We start from the raw sequence: 14,496 nt of genomic DNA, 5'->3' as shown, positions 1-14,496 counted from the left end.
GGACTTGAATTAGTAAAAAAGAAAAAAAAAAAATCTTGTGCCCACCTTGCATTCAAGCATGCTTCTTGACAGGTAGATTGTGAAGGAAAAAAGATCACAGGCAACAAGCAGCTTAAAATACCACCTGTTGCTTGATTTAAATCCAATCATTCAACCTGCCTGTTATTGTTTACCACTGTTATTGTTTGTTATTGTCTTCAACTTCCTTTTTCTAATGCAAACCTTGTTTTATTTTCTCCTCAGGGCGCAGGCCTGAATGCCCGATTTGCTCGTTCAGTCGGTATTGCTGTTGATGCCAGAAGACGAAGCAAGTCCATGGAGTCACTTCAGTTGAACATTCAGCGACTCAAGGAGTACAAGTCAAAACTGATTGTGTTCCCACGTCGTGAGAAGAAGAAGCTGAGAAAGGGAGAGGCAACAGTATGTATTTTGTAGATCTTTGTCAAATTTACCAAGGGTAACAGGTGGTGTTGTAGGTACTGGTCTAGAATCTTTCCTTGTAATCAGAAGGGCATGTGCTCAATCCCAGCAAAGGGATGAAATTTTGTTCCTAATACAATTTTGTTCCTAATACAATTCTCAATACCTGAGAATTTCATAACCCTTAACACTAGTAATGTAGTACTGGCATAAAAGGCTTTGTAGTCATATTCAAGCAGCTTAAGAAAGCACTATTGTAAAATGTGTATCTGAATCAAATGTCAGCCTCAATGTAGATCAGTCAGGTGCAGATCTAATGAGAGTCACAACAAGGGCTGACCCTGTTAGAACAGGGGCTGACCCTGTTAGAACAGGAAAACTTACTACTTGGCCAATCACATACTGTGAGAGTCCTTGGCTTCAGCCACCATCCTTCTGCACACACTTCTTGGGCTTTGTCTTGTCATTGCTCAATGTTTTGTGTTTCAATGTTGGAAAAAGAAAAAATCATGTTTTCTGTGTGAATGTTGTAATAGGAATAGGTAAAAGAGAAAATGAATAAATCAAGAACGTAGTCAAGCATTATTATTCATCTATATTTCTGTTTTCTTCTTTTTCAGCCTGAAGAGAGGAAGGTAGCCACACAGCTGAAGGGACCCCTGATGCCCATCAGACAGTCCAAACCCAAGTCCAAGGCTCGTATCCCATCTGAAGCCGAGAAGAAGTTCTCAGCTTTCCAGACCCTGCGTATGGTAAGTACCTACTCCTCATCAACTTTTGGTCCCAAGTGGTTATCTCACTATGATTGCAGCCTTTTTTTTTTTTTTTTTTTTTTTTTGTAAGAGTTTTAATAGAAGGAACTGCATGTAACATGGGATATTCAACTCCCAAAACTCAAACAAATGGGTACCCACCTGTTCAATTGTGTGCTGCTGTCTTTCCACAGCCTTACACTCATCTTTTTGAATAAAATACTAGCTCTCAGCAAGTGCTCAAGCATAAATTCCAAACATCTGATTGGCCAAAATTGCTTGAGCCTGATCTGAGACCAAGAATTTTTGTTCATAAATATTGACGGGAATTGAACCCGCAGCCTAATACAAGGCAGACGTGCTACCCTCCTAGCTAACTAGGCTGACTTATGTAGATCTGTCCAAAGAAAAATCTAACGGTGTCATTTTTCTCTCATAGGCTCGCGCTGATGCCAAACTGGTCGGTATCCGAGAGAAGAAGGCCCGTGAAGCTGCCGGGCAATAAATTTTTTTTTTTTTTTTTTTTTTTGCAAATTCAAGAGATAGACATTGAATAGACATTTACTTACATAGGCACACCTCAACTGTTGTTGAGGTTTTTAGAGTAACAACTCTGTTTCTTTCAAATTTCTTCTTGAAAAAAAAAAAAGAAGAAGATTTACTCACCCATCCAGAGACTGATAATGCTGCCCATCATCTTTCCCATCACTCGAGCTCTGTTCGTACATTTGTCCCTGTGGAGGATACAGTGGTCTCTCCTGGTATTCCGCCTTCCCAGGCAATCCACTCGGTGACAAATAGTGATGTCCGAGTGGTGGCGTGTTTGGTAGAAACCCTCCGTACCCAGGTGTAAACGAAGCAGAAATGGATTTCAAGGTATTCCGCCTTCCCAGGCAATCCACTCGGTGACAAATAGTGATGTCCGAGTGGTGGCGTGTTTGGTAGAAACCCTCCGTACCCAGGCGTAAACGAAGCAGAAATGGATTTCAGAATCTCAAATTTCTCGTCCGATGAGAGCTGGTAGTAGTTGTACTCAGATTTGACCTGGCCGGTGGGATCAAAACCATTCTGACCCAACGGATGAGGCGGAGGGAAGCTGTCTCGTCGAGATGTGGTGCTGGGGGCAGGGCTGGGAGTATTGTAGCTGTAGGTCACATGCTGATTGAGAGGGGTGTTCAAATTCATTGGATTACGAGGGAAGGGTTTGGGGAATTAAATTGGGTCTCCTCTCCTAACAGATAACAGGGGTGGATTCCTTGGAAAATCAGGGTAAGGAATTGTTTTTTTTTTCCTGTTGAAGTTGATTGTTTTTTCACTTTATGAGGAAGGGATTTGGAAAATCAGGGTAAGGAATTGTTTTTTTTTTCCTGTTGAAGTTGATTGTTTTTTCACTTTATGAGGAAGGGATTTTTTTTTTTTTAGAATATTGGAATGGTAACTTGAGGTTTTTCTCTTAAATACAGGACTGTTGTGATTCCATGCAAGCTTGTTCTATGAGAGTTGTGGTTCACTTAAAAAACAGAGGACATTTGAAGTTTCTTTTGAAATGAAAAGACTATTGCAATTTTTTCAAGGAGAGGATTTTTGTGGTTCTTTTGGAAAGATGAGGCTTTTTCAATGGATGGATGGTAATTTTTTCCAGACTATTCAGCTGTTCTCTTCTTTTATTTTGATTCAGATGTTAATTTTCCCTTTGGACTTTTGAGGATCAACAACAGTGCATTCTTAAGATTGCTCGAGACTGGAAAATGTCCTGAAAGCAAAGGAAAAATGGGTTTTGATTTTATTATCTCATCTGATTAGGTACCTACTATCATACTTTCCCAACTTTGATTAAATTTTATGGAAAGGTTTAAACTTCATTGGGCATTTTTCTTCTTCAAGATGTACTCAATAAAAGGCCAAGCAAAGTTACCTATTCACATTGAAATTAGGACAGGCCCCTTCAACCTGGGGAGGTCAACCCTCCCAATAAAACCTCAGACATAGAAGCAAGAAGAAAAAAAATAATCTGAGGAGCCTTAAGCTTCAGCTTATCACAGAGGCAAGATCAGCTAAACTTCAACACATAGTTCAAAATGAGAACATCCTATTCCCTTCTTTTTCTCAAATACCTAATAAAAAAAGCAATTAAATATGTCTCTCGGAGACCATTTGTGTTGATGTAGCAGGACAAGGCCCCAAGCCAATCTACTTACCACAAATTTTTCTTGTAGCCAAATGAATGTCTGGGAAAGCTACAGAAAGGTCCAAAGTCCTTCTAATCGCACAAAAACTGGAGAAAACCCCCTAATCTGAGAGCTTTTCATAAAGATTTTCACTTTCCATTGGATTTCCATTAAATTTTATTGTTTATGGACGTTGCCACTGTTGCCAGACTTTCTCCAGAAAACAGTGTTGCCTTTTCAAAGAGGATGAAAAAGTTGGACAAAGTTCACTGCTGTACTAAAAGTGAAGCCAAATGTTAACCCTTTGAGGAACGTTCGCTACTAAAACTGCGACACAGGCCTGAGAGTAGGGGACTTGGAGGGTTTAACCTGCGCTAAATCATGATTTCTCTACTTAATGTACATATTTCTGATTTCAATGGAATCTCATTGTATTACCTCTTTTTAAAAAAAGAAAAATATGTAACTACGAAGTTTGGGTATCTGAAAAAAGGTCTATCACAAAATAAAATTTTGTACAAAAATAAATGATAAACCTTCCGATTTTCAGAAAATATGTAAAATGAAATGAACAAACTGAATTTTCATGATGTCATTGCTTTTCTACTGCAGTTATCTTCGATTTATTCAGAAAATATGTAAAATGAAATGAACAAACTGAATTTTCATGATGTCATTGCTTTTCTACTGCAGTTATCTTCGATTTAAAAAAAAGTTATGAATCCGCCACTGGTTAATCAAATTTGGCTTCACTTTTCATTCTCGCACGTTATCCACTCATGACTTAACTCCATGATAAACCTAGCGGATTTTTTCAGAACTAAAATCATTTGTTTACAAAACAAAACCGAAAAAAATCAAAACAAATCTTTTTGGCAGGGACGTGCATTTTTGGACACACGTAAGTTTCAATTTTATCCGAATTTATCCGTTCAAATATTGATAATCCCTTTCTTTTTTGGACATAAATCCCTTGAAAAGAGTCTGTCCTTATAGGTAATCCACGACATAATTGGTCGAAGTCAATCCGTAAGTTGTAATAGGTTTCGATTTCTCTTCAACCATCCGTTCAGACCCAATGGACAAATCTAAAGTATCTCCTGGCTCTGCTGCTTTTCCTTGTCCCCAATGTCTTCGTTCATATCTTCATCAAACTGTATTCCTTTCCATATCTTCCTGCTCCATTTGTTCTTGGGAACATAGTTATCTATCAATAAAATCGACTGAATAGATATCAAATGAAAGGGGACACTTCACTTCAAATCTGCTCCCTCCATAACTTCACATATTTTAACATGGTTGTAACCTTGTCATCGTATGGGTTCAGTGAATTGAAGACCTTGGTTAAAGTGTCGGTACTTGTTCAGAAGTCACTTCAATCGAAATTTGCTATAAAAGAAACTGTCATTAATGATTTGTGACCAGTGTTTTAGGGTTAGGTTAAACACAAGAAAGAGCTTTCTTTTTCATTGTCATAGCTTCTGAATAATTACCCATATTTTTAGCCTTACTGATTAACCTAATTTTGTTCCTTTTTTTTAGGGAGCCAAAAACTTAGTCCATCATGGCGCCCCACGGTAACAATATGATCCCCAATGCCCATTTCCACAAGGATTGGCAAAAGTACATCAAATGCTGGTTCAACCAGCCAGCCCGCAAATTCCGTAGACGTCAAGCAAGGATCAAGAAGGCCAAGGAAATTGCTCCCCGACCTGCAGCTGGTCCCTTGAGACCGATCGTTAGATGTCCGACTGTACGGTATCACAAGAGAGTACGAGCTGGCAGAGGATTCACATTGGAGGAAATCAGAGTAAGTTACATTGTGGTTAAGGAATTGCCCTACTTACTGGACTCCACACGGGGTTTTTATTAGAAAATTCCCAATTTTAATCTAATAATGTAAGGGTGGATTTCAGCCCTTGGAAGGCCTGTTAAGCTAACAACAGCCCGTTAAGATCCATTTGATTTGTTTAGGCTTAAGAGGGCTGCCAAGCTCACAGGCTGTTATGAGCTATGAAATAGGTCGTCCATGAAAAGTAGAATTTGACCAATTTATCATTATATAATTGAGACCTGAAAGGGGTTGGAATAGAATAGAATACCCCACAAAAACACAAATGTGAGAAAAAAAAGCCAGGTTCCTATCCAAAAAATGTCGGTCTATAAAAGTGGTGAGATCAGAAAATTAAGGCCAAGTCTGCATTCCCAGATTTTTGTGCCAGTTCAGCTGAATCTTAATTCCTTCAACCTTCTCTCGATTTCAACTTGGCTATGTTTTACCCCACAAAAACACAAATGTGAAAAAAAAGAAAAAAAAAAGGCCAGGTTCCTATCCAAAAATGTCGGCCTATAAAAGTGGTGAGATCAGAAAATTAAGGCCCAGTCTGCATTCCCAGATTTTTGTGCCAGCTCAGCTGAATCTTAATTCCTTCATCCTTCCCTCGATTTCAACTTGGCTATTTTTTTCCGTCAGGTTTCATGATACGTTTAGTATTTATCTCACTTCTTTTTTCAAAGCGTGTATTTACACATGATTAGTAGGTAAACCTTGAGAATCCACAAGAAAAATAAGTGTGAAGCAACTTACCTGTTGAACTCAAGGCCAGCAGTGCCCCCTATCTGTGTGACCGGTGTATATTCGGGTTCAACCACCATACTTTCACCGAGGGGGTCATCACTATCTTCTGTCTCACTGGGAGGATGATTAGTCTGATTAGGCTCTGTCTTCACCTGCAAAGAGAATAGAATAAAATGGTCAAATAAACCAAAACCAAATGTCAGCCCACAGCAATCACCCCAAGGGCTGATTGAGAGGCTGACGAAAAACGCCGACCCCGTCTGTACACGGAGATTTTTTTTTTAAGAGGTTTGACAGAGGGAACTTCCTGAACAAGTTTTCCTGAAAGATGAAGACCTGTGCTCCAAAATTTCTTCGAACAAAAACCGCGTGTTTGGTAACGTAAAAATCGGACATAACAAGGTGAATCTTTTTCGAGCTTGAAAAAACACATCAAACCTGAACTTTGGAAATCGGAGATCAGGTCTATTCGGATCAAAATTTTGTGCTTTGGCTTGTAATTTTAACAAAAACAGTTTATCGATTAAAATGAAAAAGTTATGAACTAAAAACTGACACAAGGTCTGTGATTTTTTAAAAAGTGGTTTTCTGGACTTTTCTCGGTAACGAGGTCCAAGTTAGGAAAATAACTCACAGTCACAGAACCTTGTTCTACCTCAGTGTTTTTCTGGCGCACCCTGTATTATTTTTTATTCATTAAAAAAAATAATAATAAATAAAAATGGTTTTTTATTTTAGGTAAAAAAAAAGATACATTACCTACTTAAATTTCTTACCACTCTATATTCTACAGGGGCCTCATCTTCCCTCTCCTGTCTCTTGCTGGGTCTCCCCCGCTTACTCTTTCCATTGATCTTAGCGAGGACAAGTTTGTGTGCCAGAGACTGTGACCCACCTTGTGACACACTTGATGTACTTGACTCTGCAAAACCTGCATTCTGTGCCTTATGACCGTACCTGGAAGAAAATATTGCAAATTTTATTAAAACGGGAATTTTTTCATGTTTGTAGTCTTAAATTTCATTGAGGTTAAACATTTAAAATTACTGAGAAGCCAGCCTAGTTAGCTTGGTTGGTAGTGCGTCTGCCTTTTAAGTGCTAGGCCGTGGGTTCGATTTCCGCCCCAGGCGGATTTTATCCTGATAGGATAATGTTCGTTCTTGGAACAGCTGGCTTTCTCCTAAAAAAAAAAATACTGAGGAGTTTATCTTTTAAAATTCTCAAGAAACAGCAATTTTTATCCCCACAAGCCTTCTGGGGGGTGTATTGAGATATGTATTGGGAAAAATCCTACAATGCTGCAGTGAGCACCAAAGTTGTGACATAATAACACAAAGAAATTGCATTTACATTCGTAGCCTAAAAGAAGCAACAACATTCGATAGAAGCAACATCCCTACCCTAATAGAAGCAACAATGAGGCACAACTGTTGTGTACATTGTAAATTGAGTAAGTTACTACACTGAACTTGAAAACTTTTAGTAGAGATTCGTGTTAGATAACAATAAATTACATCATTCCATAATATCCACAGGCATCCTGTGCAGACACACTCTTTTTTTGTAGGGCAAAACCCATTTTTACTTTCTATGGCAAAAATTTTCCTTGGAAGTAACACTTGGAACTTGTGCTTTTACTGCTATCTGTGGCGATATTATTAGATAATTATTAGGTTATTACAAACAAGAACAATAGTGTAAATTATTATAGCATAAGTCTTCACGATTATGAAGTTATATTAAAAAAAAAGAGTTTTTAATAGCGAATAGCTTCCTAGTAGGGTCAGAATAATAATTGATTTACTTGAACCATCCAAGCGACCCCTCGAGGTTCTCTCAAGGAAATGACATGGAAGCTTGGGAACTCCATGTTTTGACTGACACTTCAGCCAGCTGCCTGGGTAACCCAGAGAAAGCCACGATTCCCAGAGCAGAGCTTCAGAAAAACGCTGTCACTTTGTATTAAAACAAAACAAAATCTCCCTCCACCTTCCCTAAAATCTCCCTCCTCTTCCCTTTCCCTCTTTTCCCTCTTGAGCTTTCTATCCTTATGTACAGGAATTCCTGTGTTAGCTTGAGACCTAGTACAGTACAGGTCCGGTTTCAGCAAGTCCTCATTTACTGTATAGATTTGATAGGACTGAGAAGATAACCCTTTAAATTATAGACAGTTTTAAATCCCATTATCACTGCAGGTCACACCCTAGCGGACCCAGTCAAATACGGTACAACATTCTTACTGGCGATCTGTCAAATCACATCTGTCCTTCAAATTTCAAATCACAGTATGCTCACTCCCATCTAACCGCCTGTAAAACATTCAAACATTTGACCGTTCATTGAACGTACTGTGACAGGAGCACATGTAAATGCGCATAGCGACCGGTGCCAGCATGGTAGGTAAACATTGGTTGTTAGGATTATTGAGATATGTATTGGGAAAAATCCTGCAATGCTGCAGTGAGCACCAAAGTTGTGACATAATAACACAAAGAAATTGCATTTACATTTTTTTACATACTGTCATGGTCAAATTCTCATATTATATTGAGGAATAAATTCTATACGACTGGGTTTGAACCCACGTCTTGTCTTGCTGATTACCAGGCGAGCGTCTTGGCAACTACATGATTTTTTATGTGGTGCATGTTGCATACTCACAGTATAACACGGCGTTCATACAAATAGTACAATCCAAACTCAATGCCTGCAAACTGCAAACCTAGTTAGCTTGGTTGGTAACGCGTCTGCCTTGTAAGCGCCTAGTCGCGGGTTCGATTTCCGCCCGGGGTGGATTTTATCCTGAACGTTTAAGACTTTAAGGTTCGTTTTCAAAACGGCTGGCTTTCTCCTACCCTGTCTTCCTTCTCTCTTCGCTTTCGGGACGATAAGACCTTAGCAGTTATAGCTCCCTCTGTCAAACCTCTTGAAAAAAAAAAAAAAAAAGAAACTCTTAGTGCTTGGACCACAATACTTGAATTCAGTGGATTAACTTCTGATTGGTTTAAGAATTGCCAACCTCATCTTTCTGAATCCCCATCGGCCATGCTTATATTTCCAACCAAAATCAACTATGCTTCCATTATGTATGATAGTGTAGTTGGAAGCAATTTTGCTGACACCTCTAGTAAATCTACAATGTTGGGGAAGAGAGTACACTCCTTGTCTGAAGAGGTGTCTAAGAAGGCAGTGTTTCCCAAAATATGGGCAGAGGCTTTTTTTTAAGGCGTTTGACAGAGGAAACTGTAACTGCTAAGGTCTTATCGTCCCGAAAGCAAACAGAGAAGGAAGACAGGATAGGAGGAAAGCCAGCCGTTCCGAGAACAAACATCCCATCAGGATAAAATCCGACCCGGTCGGGAATCGAACCCGCGGCCTGGCGCTTACAAGGCAGACGCGCTACCAACCCAGCTAACTAGGCTGGCGAGGCCGCTTTATTATTATTATTATTATTATTATTTTTAAGGATTGATAGAGCCAACTGTAATTACTAAGGTCACAACAGTTTTCTACTAGCAATAATCACACCTTGGTTAAACCCCATTGGTTACGATATCACCGCTGCGCAAAGTTAGCACGATGGACTTTGAATCTGGAGGTTGGTGGTTCGAGTCCAAGTCAAGTCATAAAATTTAGTGTAGTGTATCAAGTGGGGGAACGACATTTGTGACAAGCATTTATGCTTAAAAGACAAATAAAAATTCCTTTTACTGTTACTGATAAAAAAAACTATAGGCAAAAACACAACAAGAGATTTGAGCGAAATAGAAGAACTTGGGTTCAAAAAGAAGAGAGGATGAAAATACGAGGACAACAGAAGGAAATGGAGGCAAAAGAAGAACGGAGAGATAGCAGGAGAATAGAATAAAAAGGAGGTAAAAATAAAAGTGGGAGGGAGGGGTAGAGGGGAAGAATTGTTATACAAGAGACGCCTGTATTGATTTTCCTTTGCGAAAGAGGAGTGGGAGGGAGGAGAACTGAAAGAGGAGGAGGGAGAGAGAGGTTATTCAGGGTTTATACGCGACCTGGAAAACCTGGAAAAGTCATGGAATCTGAAAATCGGCCAAAAAGTCACGAAATAGTCATGGAAAATTGTGAAAATTTAAAGAAAACCTGGAAAAGTCATGGAATTTGCCACCCGGTCAAAAATTAAAAATGTTCAAATTTTATATCAAGTTTTTTTTCCAAAAAACGGCCTGCGGCGCATTCCCCCTCATATTCCTTGATGTTCTGCATATTGCATATTTTATTTAAATGAAGGGGTAATCTTGCTGATTTTTAAGAACCCCTAATTTTCTGAAAAACTCATGGAAATTTTTCTGGAAAAGTCATGGAATTTCATTCCGGGAAATGCGTATGAACCCTGTTATTAAAGAAAGAAGAGAGGGGAGGAGAGGGAGTAGATAACGGGTGTGGAAAGGTGAAGGAATGATAAGGTAAGGAGGAGAAACTAAAGGGCGGTAGGAAGATAGGAAAGAGGGAGGAAGGAGGTAGATAAATGGGGAAGAGAAGAGAAAGGGAGAAGGGAGGGAGGAGAGAGAAAATAAAAAAGGGAGGGAATGAGTAAGAAGGTATGTTGAAGTGGTGGAGGTGTCGAATTTTGTTAAGTGTGTACTGTGTACTTCTGTGTTTTATTCATTATTTATTCAGCCTAGTTAGCTTGATTGGTAGCGCATCTGCCTTGTAAGCGCTCGGCCGCGGGTTCGATTCCCGCCCGGGGCGGTTCGATCCTCCCCTTTTACCTGCCTCGGTGGTGTAGTGGTCAAGGCGCTCGCCTGGTAAACAGGAGGGTGTGGGTTCAATCCCTGTAGACCATTTCAAATGATAGAACTTTTCAAGTTTTAACGTAGACACACGCGCCAGCGACCAGTTAGGAAAAGGAAAAAGGGCTTTACTCTCTCATTAGAAGTTTTTGGCTTTACTGAATCGCCGGAATGGCAGAACTTTGCGACTATTGCCATCAAAATTTGGACCTATTGTTGCTTCAGTGTAAATGACTACGCCGCATGCGGCACGGTTGCCTAGAGTCCCCTAGCAACAGGCAACCAGCAACAAGCAATCCGCCGCAGGTCGCTGTTGCCTGTTGCTAGGTTAGGTTGCCCCAGTGTAAAGGTACCTTAAGAGTTTTAATAGAAGGAACTGCATGTAACATGGGATATTCAACTCCCAAAACTCAAACAGATGGGTACCCACCTGTTCAATTGTGTGCTGCTGTCTTTCCACAGCCCTACACTCATCTTTTTGAATAAAATACTAGCTCTCAGCAAGTGCTCAAGCATAAATTCCAAACATCTGATTGGCCAAAATTGCTTGAGACTGATCTGAGACCAAGAATTTTTGTTCATAAATATTGACGGGAATTGAACTTGCAGCCTAACACAAGGCAGACGCGCTACCCTCCTAGCTAACTAGGCTGACTTATGTAGATCTGTCCAAAGAAAAATCTAACATTGGTGTCATTTTTCCCTCTTAGGCTCGCGCTGATGCCAAACTGGTTGGTATCCGAGAGAAGAAGGCCCGTGAAGCTGCTGAGAACCCCGATGACGTCACCAAGGTTGCCAAAGCCAAGGTGGCCAAGAAATAAACACCATCTGACAACATCGCCAAGTATACAACTTTCTCTTCAGTAACTTGCGGACCGCTCGATCACCGGCGAAAACTTCAATACCATCAGCAAAAACTTCGAGTGAACTTCAGCAAAAAAACTTCAAGCGAACTTCAAGTAAACATCAAAGTCGTTCCTGATACTTTAAGGTATCACCACACAAAATCACACCATGGCCTGGTGATGAAACATGCCAAAAATACGGCTGGCGGCGAAAGTGTTAAAATACCACCTGTTGCTTGATTTAAATCCAATCATACAACCTGCCTGTTATTGTTTACCACTTATGTTCAACTTCCTTTTTCTAATGCAAACCTTGTTTTATTTCCTCCTCAGGGTGCAGGTCTGAATGCCCGATTTGCTCGTTCAGTCGGTATTGCTGTTGATGCCAGAAGACGAAGCAAGTCCATGGAGTCACTTCAGTTGAACATTCAGCGACTCAAGGAGTACAAGTCGAAACTGATTGTGTTCCCACGTCGTGAGAAGAAGAAGCTGAGAAAGGGAGAGGCAACAGTATGTATTTTGTAGATTGTCAAATTTACCAAGGGTAACAGGTGGTGTTGTACTGGTCTAGAATCTTTCCTTGTAATCAGAAGGGCATGTGCTCAATCCCAGCAAAGGGATGAAATTTTGTTCCTAATAGGTACAATTTGAGAATTTCATAACCCTTAAGACTAGTCATGTAGTACTGGCCTAAAAGGCTTTGTAGTCATATTCAAGCAGCTTAAGAAAGCACTATTGTAAAAATGTGTGTCTGAATCAAATATCAACCTCAATATAGATCAGTCAGGTGCAGATGTAATGAGAGTCACAACAAGGGGTGACCCTGTTAGAACAGGAAAACTTACTACTTGGCCAATCACAGACTGTGAGAGTCCTTGGCTTCAGCCACCATCCTTCTGCACACACTTCTGTCTTGCGTTTTGTCTTGTCATTGCTCAATGTTTTGTGTTTCAATGTTGGAAAAAGAAAAAATCATGTTTTCTGTGTGAATGTTGTAACAGGAATAGGCAAAAGAGATCATGTTTTCTGTGTGAAGAAAATGAATGAATCAAAAACGTAGTCAAGCATTTATTATTCATCTATATTTCTTTTTTCTTCTTTTTCAGCCTGAAGAGAGGAAGGTGGCCACACAGCTGAAGGGACCCCTGATGCCCATCAGACAGTCCAAACCCAAGTCCAAGGCTCGTATCCCATCCGAAGCCGAGAAGAAGTTCTCCGCTTTCCAGACCCTGCGTATGGTAAGTACCTACTCCTCATCAACTTTTGGTCCCAAGTGGTTATCTCACTATGATTGCACTTCGGAGGCCTTTTTTTTTTTTTTTTTTTTTTTTTTTGCCTGTTGCTAGGTTAGGTTGCCCCAGTGTAAAGGTACCTTAAGAGTTTTAATAGAAGGAACTGCATGTAACATGGGATATTCAACTCCCAAAACTCAAACAAATGGGTACCCACCTGTTCAATTGTGTGCTGCTGTCTTTCCACAGCCTTACACTCATCTTTTTGAATAAAATACTAGCTCTCAGCAAGTGCTCAAGCATAAATTCCAAACATCTGATTGGCCAAAATTGCTTGAGCCTGATCTGAGACCAAGAATTTTTGTTCATAAATATTGACGGGAATTGAACCCGCAGCCTAATACAAGGCAGACGTGCTACCCTCCTAGCTAACTAGGCTGACTTATGTAGATCTGTCCAAAGAAAAATCTAACGGTGTCATTTTTCTCTCATAGGCTCGCGCTGATGCCAAACTGGTCGGTATCCGAGAGAAGATGGCCCGTGAAGCTGCTGAGAACCCCGATGACGTCACCAAGGTTGCCAAAGCCAAGGTGGCCAAGAAATAAACACCATCTGACAACATCGCCAAGTATACAACTTTCTCTTCAGTAACTTGCGGACCGCTCGATCACCGGCTAAAACTTCAATACCATCAGCAAAAACTTGCTACTATCTATTATTGTGGTCAAATTCTCAAATTATATTGAGGATAAAATTCCATACCTCGGCTGGGATTGAACCCACGCCCTCCTACTTGCCAGGCGAGCGCCTTGACCACTACACCACCGAGGTAGGTATGTGTGACTTTAACTCTCAAATTGAGCAATCAGGTTGATTTTAATTTTTTAAGCTTATCAGATTACTTCATATATGTAATTCTAATAGGATCGGCCGTCGATCAATATCGATCGACGAGGTGAATCTATGTATGTTGTCGAGACAGTTGGGAGGGTTCAGTCGACGTCGGTCGACATCGAATCGTCACACCTTTAGATAAACTTTACCAGATTTGAGCTGAAACTTGGAACCTACTACCTACTTCCTTATCATACAGGAAGGAAAGTATATAATTATATATATTTATCAGAGCATTAAATCAGAGCATTAAACCTGCCTTGGTGGCGTAGTGGTCAAGACGCTCGCCTGGTAAACAGGAGGGCGTGGGTTCGATCCCAGCCGAGGTATGGAATTTTATCCTCATTTATTTGAGAATTTGACCACATAATAATGGAGCTCTAAGGGTTAGGTGGTAGAGAACGCCTAAGGCGTTAACCTCGCCTAGTGGTTGCCTTCCACCCAAGAGTCTATTATTATTATTACTCTGTTCAACTCAAATTTCACCCAATATACAGAAACAATGACCGAAAAGGGACGAAATAAAAGAAACGAGAGGGAAGAATCCGAAAAACGAGCATCAGGAAAAGCCGTGTGATATTCTCGCCAACCCAGATTTTTTTTCCCTCCTTCTAGTTTTAGTGTTCACGGGTATCAACATCAAGTTCAGTACTTTCCGTGTGAGCGTCACCCACCACTCGGGGCACCATATCACAACTTTTCGGCCCCTCGCTTTTTGTCGCGTGTAAAAGAGGAGAGCCCAAAAAAAAAATTCTCCTAGCGATTAAAAAAGAAAAATCGAGGTAGAAATTTTGAAATTTTCCTAGTTTTTTTTAGAAATTTTAGAATTTTTTTCTAGATGTAA

At 40.2% G+C, this 14,496-nt stretch overlaps 2 protein-coding genes, 1 long non-coding RNA gene and 1 pseudogene across 5 annotated transcripts; 2 read left to right on the top strand and 2 right to left on the bottom strand.

Moving 5' to 3' along the window:
* The first annotated feature begins 236 nt into the window (after window positions 1-236).
* On the top strand, window positions 237-1,677 carry LOC103506993 (60S ribosomal protein L13-like). Its single transcript, XM_017443125.2, has 3 exons — window positions 237-420; window positions 1,041-1,172; window positions 1,612-1,677. The coding sequence occupies exons 1-3, from the start codon at window positions 316-318 to the stop codon at window positions 1,675-1,677; spliced, it is 303 nt and encodes a 100-aa protein (XP_017298614.1). The 5' UTR covers window positions 237-315.
* A 1,116-nt stretch (window positions 1,678-2,793) lies between these two features.
* Window positions 2,794-3,541, bottom strand: LOC113466499. Its single transcript, XR_003390882.1, has 2 exons — window positions 3,371-3,541; window positions 2,794-2,925 (listed from the first exon to the last, which is right to left on the bottom strand). It is a non-coding gene; the product is annotated as an uncharacterized LOC113466499 (long non-coding RNA).
* Window positions 3,542-4,140: 599 nt separating this feature from the next.
* On the top strand, window positions 4,141-13,452 carry LOC103506989 (60S ribosomal protein L13-like). Of its 3 annotated transcripts, none has more exons than XM_008471419.3 (5): window positions 4,141-4,241; window positions 4,883-5,150; window positions 11,860-12,036; window positions 12,633-12,764; window positions 13,253-13,452. In XM_008471419.3, the coding sequence occupies exons 2-5, from the start codon at window positions 4,905-4,907 to the stop codon at window positions 13,361-13,363; spliced, it is 666 nt and encodes a 221-aa protein (XP_008469641.1). In that variant the 5' UTR covers window positions 4,141-4,241; window positions 4,883-4,904; the 3' UTR covers window positions 13,364-13,452.
* Window positions 9,365-9,491, bottom strand: LOC113466503 (annotated as a pseudogene).
* Window positions 13,453-14,496: the final 1,044 nt, after the last annotated feature.

The sequence above is a fragment of the Diaphorina citri genome, unplaced genomic scaffold, assembly GCF_000475195.1.
Source record: "Diaphorina citri unplaced genomic scaffold, Diaci psyllid genome assembly version 1.1 scaffold280, whole genome shotgun sequence".
NCBI classification, from domain to species: Eukaryota; Metazoa; Arthropoda; class Insecta; order Hemiptera; family Psyllidae; genus Diaphorina; species Diaphorina citri.
Note: the sequence above shows the minus strand (reverse complement) of the source record. Positions and strands in the feature narration are given on the sequence as shown.

What these genes read in the sequence shown, in the direction of transcription:
- LOC103506993 (XM_017443125.2), top strand. Translation starts at nt 316, where the DNA reads ATGGAGTCACTTCAGTTGAACATTCAGCGACTCAAGGAGTACAAGTCA. An exon ending in TGAGAAAGGGAGAGGCAACA is followed by an intron (nt 421 to 1,040) that starts GTATGTATTTTG and finishes CTTCTTTTTCAG; the next exon opens with CCTGAAGAGAGGAAGGTAGC. An exon ending in CTTTCCAGACCCTGCGTATG is followed by an intron (nt 1,173 to 1,611) that starts GTAAGTACCTAC and finishes TTTCTCTCATAG; the next exon opens with GCTCGCGCTGATGCCAAACT.
- LOC103506989 (XM_008471419.3), top strand. Translation starts at nt 4,905, where the DNA reads ATGGCGCCCCACGGTAACAATATGATCCCCAATGCCCATTTCCACAAG. An exon ending in TGAGAAAGGGAGAGGCAACA is followed by an intron (nt 12,037 to 12,632) that starts GTATGTATTTTG and finishes CTTCTTTTTCAG; the next exon opens with CCTGAAGAGAGGAAGGTGGC. An exon ending in CTTTCCAGACCCTGCGTATG is followed by an intron (nt 12,765 to 13,252) that starts GTAAGTACCTAC and finishes TTTCTCTCATAG; the next exon opens with GCTCGCGCTGATGCCAAACT.